General features: G+C 40.6%; 1 protein-coding gene across 3 annotated transcripts in view; it reads right to left on the bottom strand.

Moving 5' to 3' along the window:
• DENND5A (DENN domain containing 5A) overlaps positions 1–15,562 on the bottom strand; it is a 100,785-nt gene that overhangs the window by 60,798 nt on the left and 24,425 nt on the right. For 2 of the 3 annotated variants that reach the window (XM_065402649.1, XM_065402650.1), the window contains 2 exons: positions 4,269–4,378; positions 2,709–3,369 (listed from right to left, as the gene is read on the bottom strand). In XM_065402649.1, coding sequence (XP_065258721.1) covers positions 2,709–3,369; positions 4,269–4,378 — 771 coding nt within the window. Of the gene's footprint in view, positions 1–2,708; positions 3,370–4,268; positions 4,379–5,020; positions 5,093–15,562 lie in introns of all 3 variants that reach the window. The other variant, XM_065402648.1, reaches the window with a different exon arrangement.

The following is a 15,562-nucleotide window of genomic DNA, read 5'->3' as shown; positions in this document are numbered from 1 at the left end:
GACTCAGGTTAACAATTTCACCCTCTAGACTTTTTGCACGCTGCTCAATTTCTCTATCGTATACTTTATCCAGCAATTTGCCTGCGACATCTGCTCTGTTGGGTGGACTATATCCTGGTCTTAATGACTGAACCATGTTAATGAAGAGTGGGTTCTCAGTCATACAGAAAGGAGAGGTTGTTGCATAAACAAACCGGGCAATTTTTTCATCAATTACCTCTTTTTGTAATCTGCTGATTCTTATCACAAATTTATCTATGGTTGTTTCTGGATGATGGAGATTGTCTTTTTCTTTTTGCTACAGGTGATATACTGTGGTTATGTGACATACATGATGTGACTGAAACACTAACTGGCAGGCAACTCTGAAACTATAGAAAATGATGATGATCTTGAAGATGGATAGTCTTCAGAATCCTGTATGTGGAGGATGGATTCTCCTAAACAAAATAAGTCAATGCAGTTATTTAATTATTATTACTATACTGCTCATTTAGTATTACTCATTGCATTCACTGACACTTGGTACTACTTTAAAGGTGAAATTGTAAAAGGAAGGTCTGCCTATTTCAGCTATTTATTTTTATATCACAACTGCACCTAAAATGATAGTACCATAGAGTAACAACTATATTTTTTGCTCAAACATGAGAATTCAAGAATATTCCAGAAGGAAGACAGGCAGTCCTTAAGAAAGAAGTATGAAATAAAAAAGTTTACTAACCTGAAGATCCTGCATGTTCAGACATGTTCCTTTCGTCATCTTCAACGCAGCTTCCTCCTGAGAAGGAACACTTCTCATGATGTTGTTTCATTCAGGAAACCAGACCTTGCATTTCTTTGTTGCACTGTTTGCATTTTGCATGCATGCCTGTCTTATCCACAGGTAGAGGAACTTCATTAAAATAGTCCCAAACTGGGTCTCTTTTACAGCCTGCTGCCATTATAGGTTTTCCCTTCTAATATGAGAAGTATTTGCCTTCTAATATGAGAAGGTATGGTAGAACTCAAATCAATGAAGGCTACACTGAAAGACCTCAAGACTTCTAGAATATGCTACTCAAACAGTTTCACTTTTGTTTCTAGTGCCTGTCCTTCCCTTCTCACATTTATCCTCAGACTTCTCCATGTCCCGATCTATTCCGCCCCCAACAATCTTCTATTCATTAAACTTTTTGAAACTTTATACTTTTAGAGAGGGGTAAGGGATTGACTCTGTGTACACAAATTTGTAGTGGGACAACAGAGTTGAGGTCTGTTATTTCTCACCTCTATATATTATTTATTTAAAAACATTTTTTGCTGTTAACAAGCATGTTATCTCTGGGGGCACAACTCCACAGTTTGAGAGCTGCAAAACTAAGCATCTCTGATGGCATCTTCTAGACTGCGCACTGAGTCCCATTGGGTAGATAGAAAGATTAACCTAAATAATTTATACAGAAGCCCCTGGCACCCCATAAGATTGGGTCCCTAATCCATGAACTATTGGAACGCATTTACAAAACTTTTCTTAAACATTACATGAATATATTGTTTCATACTACAGAATTAGAATTTATAATCCCTATTCCATGATGAGATATCTTTGAGCTATAATGTAACTTAATTAAAACTCTCTTTAGATTGGATTTTTTGATAAAATGCTTTTTGAGGAAAAAACCTATTCAAAAATCAGTTTATTTTATTTAATTAAAAAAAAAAATCATTGATTTTTATCCAACCCGTTTACAACTGTATATGTCTACACTACAGGCAGTTCAGTGACATAGCTATAGCACCATCGCTATGCTGCTGTAGCACTATAGCGTGGACACTTCCTGCAATGACAGAAGAGCTTTTTCCATCAATGTAGGAATTACACATCCCCAAGAAAAGGCAGCAAGGTTGACAGAAGCATTCTTCCATCGACCTAGCTGCATCTATACCAGAGATTAGGTCAGCACAACTACAGCGCTCAGGGCTGTGAATTTTTTATACCACCGAGTGCCGTAGCTGTGTCGACCTAACTTATGTATAAACCACATGTAAGGGTATGTCTACACTACCCGCCAGATCGGCGGGTAGCGTTCGATCTATCAGGGATTGATTTATCGTGTGTAGTGTAGACACGATAAATCGATCCCCGATCGCTCTCCCGTCGACTGCTGAACTCCAGCTCGGCGAGAGGCGGAAGCAAAGTAGACGGGGGAGCCGCGGCAATCGACCCTGCGCCATGAGGACGCGAGGTAAGTTGAACTAAGATACGTCGACTTCAGCTACGCTATGCTCATAGCTGAAGTTGCGTATCTTAGGTCGATCCCCCCCCAGTGTAGACCAAGCCTAAGATGCCACTCGTTGAGTGAAGTCAGAGCAGGAATTCAGCAAGATGGGGAGAAATGGGGGAGATTCCTCTAATTAATGGTGATTTTGCAAAGAAAGCAGGCGGCCAGCTTTCCTGTCCTGTCTCATGTCATTACATGCATACGGGATATTAAGTTTGAAAATATTGGCCTTACTTTAAGTGCCTGAAGTTAGGTACTATGATTTTCAGAGTTGCTGAGGGCCTTCAGTTTCCAGTGAGGTCTGATTTAAATCACTCTGACAGCAGCAACACACTGACAGCAGTGACATGCCAATAGCAGTTTATTACAGCTATTTATTTTTTGAATCTCTATTAAAAAAAAAAGGACACCATTAGTTACACAGGACAAGACAAGAGTACTCACGCTGTGAATAAAGCAGTATCTGAAATTCCAGAAGAGCACAAGTAAAGAGCTGAACCACATTTTCCACTCCAAGTAATTCAAAAACTTCTTTAACTGGAAAGTCAAATAATGGCAGTTCACTGGTGCTTGGTCTCTGGCAGATAATTGGTCCATAAACACCTGAAAATTTTAAGGATCTCCCTGCTGGAGGAAGAGGAACCTCATAGAGAATATTGTAGATGTAACTTTCCAAAGGTAATGGTGGTGGTTGAGGAGAAGTTACAGCTTGGTGAAGTTGCTCTAGTACTTTCTTACAAGCCTTCATGAAAGACATTGGGGTAATCAGACAAATGCACTTAGAGACATACAGTGTGTCTCTGCTAATATCATACGAGTTAAAACGCTGTAGCTTTGATACAGAAGTTCCATTACAGTCTTCTATGCTGCTACAGCTATCTTTGTCATTTGTGGGTGGAATTTGCAGAATGTCATATTCAGCATTGTGCATATGATACAATGTCTGCATTGCACTACAGATTTGCTTGCTAGTAACTTCCTCATAAAATGTGAGAGCAAACCCAAATGTCCGCGAGCCATCTTCACGGGTGATTATAAATGAATGGAACTGAGGGTCTCTGGAATCGGCTTGGGTCTTGAAAGCAAGCCCTTTAGGCATACACAGCTATAAAAGAAAACAAAAAAAGTGGGAAAAGTTAAATAAATACATTACATTTTGATTGTTCTTTCAAATTTTTTGGCAATAACAGACAGCATTTGAGAATGCTGAGAACTGACATTACATTTCATTGCTCTCTAAACAGACTTTGTATTACATTAGGTAGCGTCAAACACAAACACATTAAAACTAAGAGTTATTACACAGAACAAAGGCATGCAGCATAAGGCCCACATCTGATTTCCACTGAAGTTCACAGGAACTTTGTCATTGACTTCAATAGGAACAGAATTACACCCTACAAAAATAGTGGAAGAAAAAATGTTTTGATCATGATTTTTGCTTTTAAAAGAAGAACATCTGTTTTATATAAAGCACAGTAAAAATATAAGGTGAGGTAAGAAGTTAAATTCCATTCCCTGAAAAAGAAAAATAGATGTAGATGGAACAACTAATCATTAATCACAAAAGGACTAATTTTCCCTCACTTCTACTCCAACAGCCTACTCTCTGGCATACTGCAGAATAAGGGTAAAAAAAAATGATTCATCATGAGTCCTGCCTCAGCACAGGGGGATGAACTAGATGACCTCTTGAGGTCCCTTCTGCCCTAAAATTGCATGATAATATGAAAATAATCAGTTATTTTAAGGGCAAATGCCTTCTTTTTATATTCTCCAAGTATAAAATCAAATGGGAATTGTTTCATTTAAACTAATCTGCAAAATTTAGAGCAACTTGTCAATTAGTAGTTAACATTTTGTACTACAGCTTTTTATTTTGCCATTATCAAAAGATAATTTCTTGAAAAAGTCCATCTGGGAATTTATTTTTAATCATTATAGTAAAGGGAGCACTAGTCTTAAAAACCAACAGAAACAAAGAGCACATTATGTTGTACTGACCATTCCCACTGCATCCTGGTCAAAAGGATTCCATTCTACATTCTCAGGATAACGAGCAAGAACTTTGGACTTAAATGTGCGTCTTAATGGAGTCTGTTCAAAATTTTCACCTGAAAAAGTGAAAGAAAAAATATCAAGTCAATCATTTCATTCTCTTTCCAAGCTCTTTCACATAAGGTCAGAAAGCAAAATATCAGTAGCCAAACGTGAAGATAAGTGGATTGAGTACAGACATTCCCTTTAACAGAAACAGAAAATGCAAGATAGTTAGCATGTAATTAGACTGAAAAGTATTAGCACTGGTAACGTTTATACACAATTATTTATCTGTGCTTTTCATGAAATATGAATGTGCTAGAGGCAGTCTACAGTTACTGTTTTGTCTTTATTTCTTAGCAGCAACTGTAGAAGCTGCATTTGGGTTATTTCAAATTCTGTTTGGAGCACAGCAATAGAATACATTGCAGAACATAATCTGAATGGTATTACCCATGAAAAGCACAAATAGACAAGAGATGCAAAGATGAAGCAAAGAGCTTAAGACAGAGCTTGAGACAGAGACACAAGTGACATCACTTAAAAATCTCCTCAAATTTTCTTCTTGGAGACTGACAGTCTGGAAATCCACCCCATACTATAAAAAAAAAGTCAGCTGTGAAGAGAGAATCTAGGAAGTTAAGAGGTCAAAGGGCACAAAAGATATTGAAAGAGCTAGAAAGTTTGTGCTGTTTTTCTTTTCTTTTTCCTTTTACCTTCTACTGCACTTGCAATGAAACAGCCGGCACCATCTCGGGTTTTAGAGGCCTGTATATACTGGCATAGTGCTATATAACAAATAAAAACAACACTGCATTACAATTGAATAATGTGAACTATTCAGTAATTATACAGCGAGAAGTGACCAATGCACAATATTTCATACAAAATTAGCCTGCTCAAAAGATCTGATGCCATATTTTCCTAACACATACTTCTTAAGCATATTAATAGCTATAAAAATGGAGCATTAATAAGCCATCAGAAATGTCATCAATAAATACACTTCAGAGGACGGGAATTCTTGCGCAACTGTTTTCTATGGCCAGTGGTAATTAACTACATGTTAAACTAATGCCTTCTTTAAAAGCCATATTCTAAAATTCCCTTAAGAGGAGATGATGAAATTCACCCCATGCAAGGGCCCAGTCCAAGGCCTATGCACCACTTAAGACCTACGTAAACCCTCAAAATAGGGTTTAAGTGAGATTTAAGTGCAGCATGGGCATGGTGCTGGCTTTCCCCATAGAGTAATGGGAGGCCTAAGTGGCCCATAAAGCCTCATTTGGAGCCTCTGTGCTGGGATGAATTTAATTTCCAGAGAATAAAATTTTACCATCATGGGTCTTGCTGCTCTGGCTCACTTCACCAACTGTGATTTTTAATCCTTTCTTTCTTTATTTTTTTTATTTTTTTTTAAATAAAGGCAAAGAAAATTTGCCTCCCAAAATAACCTTTGCCTTCTTACTAGAATGCGGTTAGCAAGCATGCAGTTGGTGACAGCTGCTGTAACAATTGGGCAGAATTACATGAAATCGCATGCTTTAAATAAATCCAGAGACTTCAGCAACACCTGCAAAAGGAAAAAAACAAAACAAAAAAAACCCCACCACATTTCAACCCCTCATTTATTATCTTGTACATAATAATTAAGCAGCAAAGGAAGTTGATTTGGAATTTGTTGGGTTTGTTCTGTTCTTCTACAGTAATATTTAGAATTACACTTCTGTATTGACTGAAATGGCTTAAAATCTTTATGCTACACAACATTAGGTTCTGCAAAATGCCCCCACATTCCCAAATATAGCTTTCTGAGGCGACACAGCAGCAAACTCTACCAACTCTTTTAATGGGGTTCTTAAAGTGAAAATCCCTAACAAGGGCTCCAATGCAGGAAGTCACTTAAGCACATACTTCAAAGTTAATCATCTTTAAATGCTGTACTGAACAGTAACTTTTTTCCCAAATCAGAACCTAATAGAGGATCTGAGATATTTAATCCCCCATATTTAAAAAGAGCCCCCAATTTTCACTTTCATGAGTTTAGTTTGCACATCCACCTTTTTTTTGTAAATATATCAGATTGATTGCCATGCAGCCTTTTTCAGCTGCTTTTGCAATATGTATATCTTTATATGGTACTGAAGCTATATCTAGTTACTGTGCAAGAGCCTATTTGGGAAAATTTGAAATCTATTAATAGGAACATCTGGGTATAAAAAAAAAATAAGGACCCACATATAACTCCTCTAAAATGTAACTAACAAGACCATTTGGAGGGTCAGAGTCAACAAAAAGGATTATTTAGTAACAATGACATTTATGGAAGAGTTTAAAATGAAACAATTAAAAGAAAAGTGAACCCAACAGCCTAGACCAGTGGTTTTCAAACTGTGGGTCGCGACCCAGTACTGGGTCGTGGAATGTAAGGCACTGGGTCGCAGCGGCTCTGATCAGCACCACCGACCGGGCCATTAAAAGTCCCGTCGGCGGTGCTATCTGGCTAAGGCAGGCTAGTTCCTCCCTGCTCTGACACCACGCTGCACCCCGGAAGTGGCCAGCAGCAGGTACGGCTCCTAGGCAGGGGGGGCCACGGGGCTCTGCACACTGCCCCCACCCCGAGCACTGGCTCTGCACTGGAGCGGGGGGGGGGGGGGAGGGGCGATGCCTGTGGGAGAGAGCCGTGTGGAGCTGCTTGCGCGCCTCCGCCTAGGAGACAGACCTGCTGCTGGCTGCTTCCAGGGTGCATCATGATCCGCAGTGCCAGGACAGGTGGGAAGCCACTGGAGGTAAGCCCGCGCCCCAGCCCTATGCCCCAATCCCTTGCCCCATCCCTGAGGCCCCCCCCCATACACAGAGCCCCCTCCTACACCCCAAACCCCTCATCACCAGCCCCACCTCAGAGCTGGAGCCCTGACCCCCTCCTCCACCCCAAACCTGTCATCCCCCAGCTCCGTTGTGTCACGGGCATCAACAATTTTCTTCAAGTGGGTCGCCAGAAAAAAAGTTTGAAAACCACTGGCCTAGATGCAAGCTACCACTCTGTCAAAAATGGGGGGGGGGGGGGGGAATTAATGACATTCCACCCAGCCACCCCAGATCTCTCAACTTTCACACAGACACCAAAGAAAAACCCCAGAGATCTCTGTAGTTCAGGCTTTTAAAAACAAGTCAGGAGATTTAAAACACCTACAGTTTTCTATACTTATGTCGGTCTAGAATGATGTAATGTCAGCTTTAATCAATTCAGAAAAAGACAGACATTTACTAAGTTAGTTTGTTTTTCTTCTTCTTCCATGGTATTTCAGACAGAAGTAAACACTTGCATGCCAACTTCTCTCCTACACTTTGTGGTAGGTGGTTTCAATCACCAGGTTCCCAAAACCACAAATATCAGCAGACATTTAAAAGAAAATAAACACAAATATTCCCTGGGTTAGGAACCTTCTTTTAACAGGACATTTCATTATGATGATCAATTTCAAAATACATGTTTACTGAGACCATTTTATCTCTGCAATAAAGAGTAACATTGTGATATCACTGAAGAGAAGCTCTCTGAAATACATTTAAGGACCTGCAGTGAGAAAAGAAAGTGTGGCTCTCCAATATAGGTGAAATCAGAGACTGGCTGCTTTCCCCACTGGCCTGCCCCCTAGGGTAGAGCAGCCAATCACAGCTGCTGCAGGAGCCAGGCAGGGCTCTTCCCGGCTCCCTCTCAGGGGACACAGTTATTCTCATAGGAGGGGTGGGGGGAAGAGGCTGTAGGAAGAGCCCAGCAGGTCTCTGCTCCCCCGCCCCTCCTGTGAGCAACAGGATGGCACCTGGGAAAGGGAGGGCGGGGGCAAGAGGGAAATTACATCCATGGAGCTGCCCCCCTCTCCCCCTGATCTGGGGACCCTGCTGCAGCCCCCACAGGTCAGCGTGGGGGAGGGATGAAGAACCCCAGGAGGAGCAGAAGCGAGGCTGGGAGGGGACCGAAATGTTGTGGGGGAAAGGGAATTGGATTGATTTGGGGGTTGGGGGAAAGAGCAGCTGCTGCAGGAGGCAACCAAAAGTTACCTTACCCTATAAATGTGGGAGAGTAGGCAACACATACCGTCATGCACACATGCAGCGGGAGGGGAGTTTAGAACTCAAAAGAGACCCCAAAAACATATTAATAATAATAAATAATAATAATAATCTCATGATTTTTTTTAAATCTTGGGGTTTGGCAACACTGTTTTCCAGTAGTTTACTTCAGGCCAGCACATTTCTGAACATATTAGTGCATGCCTCAATATAATGAGCCAACTTTATAATATTACATTACTATTCACATTACAGCAACACGCGGAGATCCCTACTGAGATTGGGGCCGCCACTGTGCAAGGTACTGAACCATCACACAGAAAGGGTTTGTCTACACTGGAGTTTTAACTGAAGGTAAGTTAGTGTCAATCAATTATTCAGCCCACACATAGGCTCTGAAGATACAGCTTAAAAGCTCCTCCTCTCACAGAGAGTCCCAGCACAGATGGGGGACCCAGAGCAGCCAGAGAGGGAAAAGTTTACTTGTTTTACCTCACTATGCTTCATGATCTCGTCATACTTCCAGCCTTTCACCTCTACCCCTCCTCTTCGCCCTTCATTCTACCTTATCTTTTCCCCATTTTTCCAGAGTCCACACAATATCAAGAAAGTGGAAAAGAAGCCACAGAAATTGGTGGGTTTAAATGAAAATTATGTAAGCAGGAATAAGGTTAAGATATAAAATTTGAATAGTTAGGAACACAAGCAGAGTTTGTGTTTATTACAGTTCCCATCCTTTGACACTTTACTCTTATTTGTTTGGTAAAGGTACTTGCATCTCCTCTTAAACTAGATTACAAATTCTTGGGGAAGACCTCCCTGACATGGAAAGTCACTATCATCTCCTCCTCTCCCCAGGATCCTTTGCAGACACAGACAGAATCACAAGATTTCAATTCCCACCCCCATCCGTAATGCTGACTGTGAGGCATATCACAGAAAAGTATTAAATACACACTTACACTGGCAGGAAGCATCAAAGTTCAATACTGAGCTGATTAAACCGATGCAGTTCACAGATGTTGCTCAATACCTCCCTTCTGGTTGAGCTTTAAATAAGCTCAACTGATGAGCTGTCTTAAGGCAAGTCCACACTTAAAACGCTGCATCAGCGCCGCGGTAGCGCTTTAACGAAGACGCTCTAAGCCAGGGGTAGGCAACCTATGGCACGCGTGCCGAAGGCAGCACGCGAGCTGATTTTTAGTGGCACTCACACTGCCCGGGTCCTGGCCACCGGTCCGGGGTGGGGGGGGGTGGGGGGGTGCGGGGCTCTGCATTTTAATTTAATTTTAAATGAAGCTTCTTAAACATTTTAAAAACTTTATTTACTTTACATACAACAATAGTTTAGTTATATATTATAGACTTATAGAAAGAGACATTCTAAAAACGTTAAAATGTATTACTGACACGCGAATCCTTAACTCAGAGTGAATAAATGAAGACTCGGCACACCACTTCTGAAAGGTTGCTGACCCCTGCTCTAAGCTGACGGGGAGAGCTCTCCCATCGGCGTAGTTAATCCACCTCCCTGAAAGGCAGTAGTTATGTCGGCGGGAGAAGCTCTCCCACTGACAGAGCTGTCTACACGGGTGGGGTAGGTCAGTAGAACAACGTCGCTCAGGAGTGTGGATTTTTCACCCCCCTGAGCAACAGTCATACCAATATAGGTCTGTAGTGAAGACAAGACCTTACACGTGTAAAGGAAACTAAGAACCTGTCCACTCTAGGACAAAGTTAAACAGGTTTCAAGAACCCTTTAACATGATTTCTATTGGATAACTTTGATAAAATTAACTTGTTTTCACAGCCTTATTAGAGTTCATGCTACTCCTCTGGTAACCAAAACATACTCTGTGTTGCATGGAATCATGAGACAAGGTAAGGAACTAGCCAATCAGTCCTAACCTTGTTTATACTGACTATGAAATGACTGCTCTTCAATTCAGATAGCATCATAGGTTTAGCCATGCATCTGTTTATTTGAATTTACTCACTGCACATTCAGTGCAACTGCTGCTGCATGTATTTAGAATATCCCATATTCAAACAACCAACTGCATTTAATCTGACAAACAACAAGCCACCAGGTTTCCTTTGAAAGTTGGAAGCAGACCATGTCATGAGGTGTGTCACCTGCACCCCTGCCAAACCACATCTCCTCTCTGGTGTTCAGGCTTCTCCTCTGTGTTTGCCCACAGTAATCCTGTGTGGTACACCTAAACGGGAGAGGACACCTACAGCTAAGCCCTGTCTGACTGAGACCATTAATAAGGTTCAAGCCCCAGAAATTCCTTTCCCCTCAGCAACTCTCCTCAGAGTTGCAAGATTTGAGTCTTCTTTGGAAATGAAATTACCCACACAACAGTAATCTTCTTAAGAAGGCAATTTGAAAAAATGTTCTGCATGTGATACCTCATTTGAGTACTTTGCAAAGTCCTGTCAACCAGGCTTCCCTTAGATTTGTAACCTAGAGAAAAAGATCTCAAGTCTTTAGTAATTGGTTCTCTCAGATCATTTCCTGATGACCCCTCAAAGAACTTCTCTGGATACAGTAGGGGAAGGTGTTTTCCTGACTCCCACCTGGCCTGCTTATCATCAAGTCTCAAGTATATGAGTCCATAATAATACACCTCTACCCCGCTATAACGCGACCCGATATAACATGGGTTCGCATATAGCGCGGTAGCAGCGGGGCTCCGGCGGCGCTTTAAAGGGTCCGGGGCTCCGGCTGCTGTGGAGCCCTGGCCCTTTAAATCACCGCTGGAGCCCTGCTGCTGCTACCCTGGGGCTGCGGCAGCGGGGCTCGGGCAGCGCTTTAAAGGGTCCGGGGCTCCAGCTGCTGCGGGGAGCCCCGGGCCCTTTAAATCACTGCGGGAGCCCTGCCGCCGCTACCCCGATATAACGGCGTTTCACCTATAACGCGGTAGGGATTTTTGACTCCCCACGACCGCCTTATATCAGGGTAGAGGTGTATAAGGTTGAGGCTACATCAACAATCCCACAAAGGATGTCCTATTTTCACAAAAAGCTGGCAGGAAGGAATGCCAGCTAAGTAAATGAGATAGGCACGGTAAAGGGTCCCCAGCTATACACCAAAAAGAACAATGTTACAAGTAAAATGGATTGAAATCTTTTGCACACATTTCATCATAGAAAAATTGTCTTCTCTAAAACAAAAAGGTTGTGGAAAAATGGCCAATGTGACAAATTTCCCATGAAGCGTTTCATGAATCTTAATTGACATAGTTGTCAAAATAGTTTACTGAAAACCACATTCTTACCGAAAACTGGATTTTTTTTTAAAGTGACAAATTTATTTATTTTTAATCACATTAATGGACGATGAGTCTATTTCAAACTTTGCAAAAGGGAAACGTCAAACATTTTCACCAATTCATTTTTCCAGCAGTTCCAGTTACCACCTATTTACAGGAAGTCATTGACTAGGACAATGCATGGTTAGCAGCCACTATTATTAACTGTACAGTATATTAACTATTTTGTACATGGACACAATTCATTTGTGACAACCCTGTGACTAGATGGTTACAAAATTAGTTAATTATAATGCAGAAAAGCCTAAATTGTACATAGTAGATCTGAACCATGCTATTATATTAAATTCATCTAGGTAACTTATATGGGTCCAGTTATATTATCTGGACAGGAATTATTACCTGTACCTTTTCCAGTGCCAATCCCTTCCAAGGAAAACTTTATGGTTTTACGGATCTGTTTTTTCCTAACCATTTCTTTTTCTTTAAAAAAAACGAAAATATGTTCGCAAGGGGATTCTTTCCTGCTTTTAACACAATCACTTAATCTTTGCAGCCCACATGCTACCCTGGCAGGTTTCTGTTCCTGTTTTCAACACTAGATATTATAAAATAGTCGATTTTCATAGAGCACATTTGTCCTTAAACAGAAAAGGGTGAGGATGAAAGGAAATGTTAAAAATGTAAGTGAACAGGAAAACTGCCTTTAAAAGAACCACACAAACAAACTCCTGTTTGTCAACAATTTCCACCCTGAGGTATTTATAAAAGCCTTTTACTGCAGAGCTACTGTTCTTGTACTTAAATTGTGCAAGACTGAAAACTGCACAGGAACATACTACTCAGAACAACCTCTGAAAGGCGATGCGAGAGGAAGCATAGTAAAGCTCCACTGTCACTCCCTACTTCAGGAACAGCAAACTTGGAGAGGAGACCTTTATTAACCAAAAGAAGCCTGTAAAAATACAAGCAAATTTGATTGATCATGATACACTGACCTTAAAGAATCATTAACAGTGCCACCTTCATTTGTTTATTGGCTCCAGTAGAGTCTGAGCTGCTCAAAACAATTACAAAGACAGCCAGAAACTAAGCGTATTGATTTTGATTCAATAATTTGTCGCTTTTCACTATCTGCCAAGCATCATTTCTTTTCTTAAATGGCCATGATACAGGATGTTATTGATCCAGCTCATTCAGTCTTGATGTACATTTACATTATGTACTCCATTTTTGAATGATAAGTCATACTGGATGTAGCAGCAACATCAAATTTATATTTTTACATATGCTTATATGAATCTTATGTGGTATAAAGACCGATGCTCCCCTCATTAAGACATCAGATATTAAAATAGATTAAATATTCAAAAATCTTAAAGGCTGTTAACCTTTGACTAAATATAATGCAACAAATTAAATAAGAACATGGAGTGATTTGCTGGTGGTCTGCAGCAGCAGCAAATGACACCCCCAATGCTGGCTCAGCTGTGCTGGCCAGCACATTGGCGGAGTAGAGCTAAGGCTCCATCAACTTCCCCTCACAGTCTCTCCACACCCACTTACCTCTGCATTTCCAAACTCAAAGTCTAGGCCAGGGAACCTGAACAGGGATGTAGGGGTGGTAGTCCTCCTCACCCATGGCACTATGCAATCTATGTCACAATCTAGCCCTTAGTGTCTGAGTGCCAGAGAGAACACATCTCAGTAATGCACACATTAATTCAAAGCTGATCTATAAAACAAATACTACTCATAAAAGTTAAGGTAATTTCAAATACATACACTAATTTATAGTATGTTCTATGTTAATTCTAGCCTGCTTCCAAGAAACTGCAGTGCAATGTACATGGACATATTTAAATGAAAGTAAACAGCAAATAACTCCCTTTTGATTTCTTAATTCTTGTTCTTGGTTGGAAACAGCATTAGGTAATAACATGCTGCACAGTCAAACGGGATTACACACAGGTATCAAGTATGAATATCACAATTACTCCCAAAATGCAGATAATGTATTGTATGAGGGACTGTCAGTTAACAATGAAGTACTTATTCTAAATTCAGCTTCAGGCAAGAATGATAGTGGGAGTCTTGATTCAACCCACAATAGAATTCACAGAATATACAAAAAGACTTAAGAAATTTTTCCCATAAAGAGAGAATAATTGCAACCCCATAAGATTATTATAAGTAATAAACCTACAGACTGCTCCTGCTCTATAATCCACACACCAAGTATAGTTACAGTTGGCTTGCAAGACAGATACTGGAATATTGCATCCATTTCTGGTGTCCACATTTTTAAAAGGATGTTGAAAAAAATGGAAGGGGTGCAAAGAAGAACCACAAAAGTGATTCAAGCCCTGGAGAAAACACTTTACAGTGAAAGATTTAAGGACTTTTACTCTGTTTAGTTTATGTGACACTGACAGATCAGCTAACTGATGTATGAATGACTCCATAACAATTTAACAAGAGGCAGTGCAATTGCATTCAAGACAATCCACTTACGTATGAGTATCAAAGAAATGTTGATTAGGCTAGCAATTCAGTTTGTATTGATAAGAATCAAAGAATAGTTGCTAAATGTATTTGTCTGTGTTTACCTTTATCTTGTTAGAAGTTTACCAGTGTAACCCAATTAGCTTTTAGATGTTAAATCCTTTTACTGTCTTAATTGCCTTACATTATGTATGCCACTGTCAGGGCCGGCTCTAGGCACTAGTGTTCCAAGCATGTGCTTGGGGCAGCCCTTTTCAAGGGGTGGCATTCCGGCCCTTTGCGGGCAGCACTTTTCAAGGGGCAGCACTCCAGATTTTTTTTTTTTTTTTTTGCTTGGGGTGGCAAAAAACCTGGAGCCGGCCCTGGCCACTGTGTTCAGTTAACCTTAAAATCAAACATGTGAGATACTGCAGGAAACTAATATTATCACTGTCTTCAGTTTAACTATCTCTGTTATAAAGGACAGGCTAATTGCCTTATGTAAGTGAGTGAAACTAGTTTACCTGTATATGAATAGGAAATAGAAGATTAACTTCAAAGCAAAGGTCCACAAACTATCTGCATTGCCTATTCTTCCTAGGAGGAAAGCCCTGCTGTGACAATTATTGTGAGGAGGCTTGTCAGCCTGCTAAAGGGCTATATATATTGGACCTGGGGCATGATCCTGTCATCTCTCATCTGATGAACTTTGAACAGGGAAAGTTTAAACCATGGGATTGAGATCTTCCAAGTATTATTTGGAATATCCTGGAAAAATCATGGAAAGTCTCTAACAGACTTTACATCTAAGCTGCCTTTGGATTCTGACCTGTTGGGATAATTCCAAAGAGACTTTTACAAGCCAGCAGATATAACATTACTGCTATGATCCTGATTTATGAACAATGAAAATCACTTGTATGTATACGATTCCTTAACCATTCAATAACTCTTTTCTTAATAAATCTCTAGTGAGTTTACTAAGGATTGCATGACTGTGATATTTGGGTAAGATCTGAAAAACATATTGACCTGAAGGTAAGTGTCTGATCCTTTGGAATTGGCAGAGCTTTAAGTCTGGTGAATAGGGTTTTCAGTAACCTATCGCTACGTTATACCTGTTTGCCTAGATGGGAGCCAGGGACTGGAATGCCTAAAGGGGACTGTGTTTGGCTTCTGGTTAACCAGTGTGGTACTGCAGAAGCACTTTTATTACTGGCTTGGTGAATCTAATTATAGAATAAACCACCAGCTTTGGGGATTGTCTGCCCTATTTCTTGCAGTCTGCCCTGAATGTGGCATTTTCAGTGTGGCCTCTCCAGGCACCCAGTCACAGTTTATTAAAAAGATCAAGAAGTGGCTACAGTATACAAGTATCTTCATGGTGAGAAAATACCAGGTACTAAAGGGCTCTTTAATCCC

The sequence above is a fragment of the Emys orbicularis genome, chromosome 4 (genome assembly GCF_028017835.1).
Source record: "Emys orbicularis isolate rEmyOrb1 chromosome 4, rEmyOrb1.hap1, whole genome shotgun sequence".
NCBI lineage: Eukaryota > Metazoa > Chordata > Testudines > Emydidae > Emys > Emys orbicularis.
This window is presented reverse-complemented; position numbering and strand designations above follow the sequence as displayed.